General features: G+C 39.9%; 1 protein-coding gene across 1 annotated transcript in view; it reads right to left on the reverse strand.

Annotated features, from left to right (window-relative positions):
* Positions 1-2,571: 2,571 nt before the first annotated feature.
* Positions 2,572-5,323, reverse strand: part of RAD54B (RAD54 homolog B (S. cerevisiae)) — a 23,149-nt gene continuing 20,397 nt past the window's right edge. The window contains exon 12 of the mRNA XM_009587031.1: positions 2,572-2,966. Within this exon, the coding sequence (XP_009585326.1) occupies positions 2,749-2,966 (218 nt within the window). The 3' untranslated portion in view covers positions 2,572-2,748. The remainder of the gene's footprint in view (positions 2,967-5,323) is intronic.

Here is a 5,323-nt window from a genome sequence, read left to right on the forward strand (position 1 = left end):
CCAACCTTAATGATTCTATGATTATGTGAGCATGATGGGCTCATTTTGCAGGCTGTTGTAGACTACTGTGGGAGAATCACAGATGGCATAATAAATTGGAGTCTGTATTCATGCTTCCTATATTTTCCACAACCTATTCTTCCAGTGAGAAACATAATTTTCCAGGATACATCAAATTTCAGAATCAGATTTTCAATCTGCATTATGTGTAACGCCATGTGCAACCTGTTATTTGGGTAGTAGTATCTTACCCAAACAACCAAGAAGCACATACATACTTCCATCATGCCCTGAAGTCGTGAAGGGTTAACAAGGGGTGTACATTTGGCTGGCCAGGTGGATGCTGGAGGAGCCTTCCGCTGAGCATCACCATGTAGCTGCCACTGCCAGAGATCTGGGGCAGCTTAGCGTAGCAGGGCACAGACAGGGAATCATACTGAAGCTGTAACTGGCATTGCATGCGTTTGTATATGCCGCTTTGGGCTTCTTAACCTTGAAGCAACATTATTTAGAGTGATAGCCCATCTGCCAGAAATCCCTCCCAGAACAATGATCTGAGCCTGGATCACCTTCACACATACAGTAGTATGTGTCTGGGGGCTCATCTCCTCTGGCCTCCCAAGAGCTCCACGGTGGTCCAGCACCAGCTTTTATTTTATTTATTTAAAAACTGCCAAAATAAAACTACCCTGGAGGCCAAACAATAAAAGGCCTTCTCTGCCAGAGCCGCGCTCTGCTACCATGCAGCTACAGCTGTATTGTGCGGAGTGGTGCATGATGTGACACCAAGTAGGATTGTCTGAGGGCAGGGCTCAACAGGTGAGGTGAGAAGGCCTGCTGAGATACCCCTGAGGGACTGCCTTCGGCAGAGAAGATGAAACATGGCACGGTGTGGATCCTGGACCAAAATTCCTTCTCTTAAATGCCCAGGTTTCCTCAATGGCACAGCCAGTTGGTTTGCTCCAAACCAGAGTAGGCTCATGTGTGTTCAGTGGAGACGATCAGGGTCCCACAAACAAAACAAAGATGGAACCAAACTGGCATCTACTTGTTCATGCAGAGGCAAGAAACCACATATGAGATCATATCAGCAGAGAGCAGAGAATGCCGGCATGCTGCCTACAGACAGGGACAGGAGCACAACTTACAGAAACTAATGGGCAGCACAGATCTAAGTATGATCAGATAATTACTAATTACAGCAATCATTATCATACAGATTGGCTAGAATCTCTTTCTTGAGTTACAAAGCTGCAGGCAAACCTTGCCCTTGCTAATTACAATAAGCTGTGGGAGCTGTAAGGTATCAGACAGCCTTTGTCTAACAGCAAACAGGCACCACAGCAGCACAGCACCTGGGTAAGCGTGACCACCATGCTCCGCCATATACTGGGTGAAAAATAGGCTCTTTAACAGCCAGCCTAAAATGTTAAAAAATTGAACTCTACCTATTAGCATAATTCTAATTGTTACCAAGAACACAATTTGCATGCCAAAAAGGTGTTCATAATTGATGACTTTCTCAATCATTCTCTCACTTTGGTTTTTATTATTTTCTGGTGTAGAGTCAAAGGAAACTCAAAAAACCCTCTGAAATAAATGTGGATGGTGGACAAAGGTCAGTGCACATGGCTTTCAGTTCCCGAACTGCATCAAAATGCAAGGAAAATGTTTGATGATGGGTTAGGATGGACTGTGAACTCAGTGACAATCTAGGAAAAGGAAGGGAGAGCACTAACTGTTCTAACACACAGAAAAAAAAATTTTAACTGTTTTCTGCAAGTTGGTTGGGCTTTCAGCCACTGCTATCACAACATGTACCAAATATCCAGAGGTTGTACGTCATGTGTCACAATGCAGGATTATCACAATGGAGTCCTATTCTTGCTCAAGGTCTTTCAAATTCTGTAAGTTTGCCGTGTTTCCAAAAATTATTCAATCTTTTTCCTGGGCCTTTCAAAGTACTTCACTTAAAAGCTGTAAACTTTTGCACCCTCAGAGAAGACGGAAAATACAGTCATAATAAAAATATAGAGTGAAAATGTGTGCAGTACTCTAGTGTTTGGCAAAAAGTGTCCTTAAGTGTAGTTAGCTAGAAATTAGATAAGCCTGTACCCTGCATGTCTGAGAAATGAAGTTTGTTTATTTTCTCAAGTAAAAGCAATAGGTGAATATTTTGACACAGCATCAACCTGTGGTCTCAGAATTTTGGACCTCAGTGGCTATTGCTCCAAGTTTCATTAAATTGTAAATTCAAGGGAACAAACACCTAACTTGTTATAAAGCCGCAGTTATACAGATACATAACTTTTCACAGTCAAAACAAAAATCCAACCAGACTCTTGTTAACAGCATATACATGTATATAGAATTGCCTAATCTTATAAAATTTGGCTGAAGAGTTGCCAGCTTTACAAGCAATAAATCATTATGATCAAATGAAAACTATAAAACAAAGTAGCCATACAATGTGCATAAAAAAAATCTTACTAATGATGATACCAAAGGAACAGAAGACTGGAAAGCAAAGTTAGTTTTAAAAATCTGTACTATAATTATAGTAAGTATGATTAACCTAGTAATAACAGCAACTTTGCATAAATACCAGGAATCACATTCACACAGAAACCTCATCAGAAATACACAAAACAGAACTTGGCAAAAAGAACAAAAGGTAACTGCACATCAGTTGTTTGCTATACCTATGAGGAGGAGGATGCAAGTGTACGGAAAGACACTTAAGTTTTGTTAGGTGGGGGAAGTTGGACTGGTTACATTCTGGAACATGAAAGAAACATTCTCTTTTATCCTTTCAAGGAAAGGATCAGCTAGAGTCTGATGTTGCCCAGAGAAATGTTTCCATTGCATCAACTGTGACATAGAGAGTGGTTTCTTTGAATTAGGCTTCCCATGGTTTTGTCCAAGCTGGCAACTTCTAGACACAGAATGTTTTTCTGAGGAAGGATCTGAAAAAAATGATGCAGTAGACTAATCAGAGAAAACTAAGACAGAAAATTTCAGTCTGAATCAATAAACCAGTTGGTGATAACAAATGAGAGAAAACAGAACAGCATATATAATCCTTCTATGTCAATGAAAACCAAACATATGTATTCACAGTAAGAGGGGAAAGGCTGTTTCTTGCTCATTGATTGAATTTATCAAAATCACCATATGTTAGCATAAAGACAAATCCTTTTACAAATGGATAGGAAAGGAAATATCTTATCTGACAATTTCCTTTATTCTGTCTTCCTAATTCTGTGACATTTGGGCTGCTCCCATTCTTTAAGTAAATCTGAATCTAGAAATATGTTGCAGCAAAATTCATGCTAGCTTCTATTTCCTCCCCAAGGATTCATTCCAACCAGCTAAGAACAATTTGAATAGCTATTTCATTGACTCAGCACGTTAGAGCTGGATCTCTAGTGCACTCTGTACATCCAGACTATGGAAAGTTGTTCAATATACACAATATTGTATACTGTATATCACAGTAAGGAAAAGACTATTGCCTGTGAAGCACAAAGAGAGGAATTCACTTTGGACAAAGGATTCTAAAGCCCCAAACAGGACCAGGTCATTGCAGAGTACGTCACACATTGCTGGCTTCATGATTCTGATGCACGTGACAAATGAAGAAATCAGTTTGCTGATTTTAACCAGTAACTGCTGGTTAACAGGTTGGTTTAAAACCTGTTGTCAAATATTTTCATAGCAGTGTTACGTGCTCCTTAGGAAAGACCAGTGATATGAGCAGCATGATGACTCAGAGTATTCCTGAGTTTTTTAAACTTTTGGAGAGCTCATAAAGACTCATATGTGCAAGACTTTCCTTTTGACTGACACATGATGCACATTTGCACTAGACTTGAAACAAACTTTACTGGCCAGAAGAGATGCACTTCTTAAGTCCTTACAGATTCTGCGTTCCTAACTCCATAAATTAAACAGGTAAAACAGGTAAAATAGGCTTACAGCTTTGCAGCTGATCTGAAAGCCAGTAGAATAGCAAGCAACCCATCTGCATGATCCGTACACAGTTAATTGCTTCAAGACTCCCGTGGTTTCCTAAAGATGGCCACAGTATGAATGGACAACAGGAGCTTGGTCAAGAATATCCAGTCTCATTGGTATATCCAATGACGTTCATTATGAAAAGCTCATACATGGTAAAACCTGTATTATACTGTTTGGCTCCTCTTTAGTTCATCTCTTGAATCATACTTGCTAGAAATAGGGGAGACAAAACAGTGAAAGTTCTTGGCCTTTTCTATGTGCCAGCATCTATCCCCAGTAACCTGGAATCTGGTTCCCCAATGAAGTAATTTGACAGCTTTTGTTCTTAAGAAAGGCAAAGAGACCAACTAGTAGCTGCATTCTGGGGCGATCAAACTGAAGACCACAACTCACAACAATTTCACTAGGGAACTGATGAGCCAGTTTTGTCCTCTGCTCTTTAGGAAATCAAACCTTCCCCTCACGCTATCATTTCCACCATGTAAGTCTAAGAATGACCTTCAGGTTTTCCTTGATTTACTGCCAAAAGGTGCTTTTCAGTGGGACCAAGATATAATTACCCTTGAGGTAGTCCTGGTTACAGGATCCAAGAGACCAATGCTGTGGTTGAATTGATGGAACCAGTATGCGTTCAAAGCACAAGATAAGCAGTCAAGAGTGTTAAGACAATTGCAAAATGCTAAATAAAATTATATGCACCAGTGTTCATCACAGTAACAACATAACATTTCTCTGGATTTCTTCAGTCCAGGAGCTCTACCTGCCTCACTGCACACCAGTGAGAAAATCTGGCTAACATTTAACACTAAAGGTGCCTTTTCCACACAGATCCTCTAATAGTACCTAAGTGGAGGCTGGTATATTTTAGAACATCACTTACTCATGCAAAAACAGAAGGTCTAATTTTTCAATCATTAAAGAAAGATACAAAGACAACGAAATCAGGATGTGGAGCAAAAATAAAGGAGAAAGTCAAATTCTTATGGCTACAGGAAGCGCTGGGCTTTCACTAGCCAAGTCCTCCCCATTTTGGGTAGAATGAGATGAGAAAGGAACACAACTCTAGTCTATTACCTGGAGACATGCAAACCATCAAGCAAAATAGTCTCATTCAGTCTGTATTACTTAATTTCTTGCCCATGTCTGTTGAGAACGTGAACTCTTGTACCCGTTTCTTCAGTTCTTTTTATTGTGGTATCTGTACGCATTTAGAAAATATCAGTATTGGTACCTCACTATCACACCTGTAAATAGTGTACATGGATATTTCATGCTCAAAGGAAAGAAACATACCAGGGCAACA

The sequence above is a fragment of the Fulmarus glacialis genome, unplaced genomic scaffold (assembly GCF_000690835.1).
Source record: "Fulmarus glacialis isolate BGI_N327 unplaced genomic scaffold, ASM69083v1 scaffold17701, whole genome shotgun sequence".
In the NCBI taxonomy this organism is placed as follows: Eukaryota; Metazoa; Chordata; class Aves; order Procellariiformes; family Procellariidae; genus Fulmarus; species Fulmarus glacialis.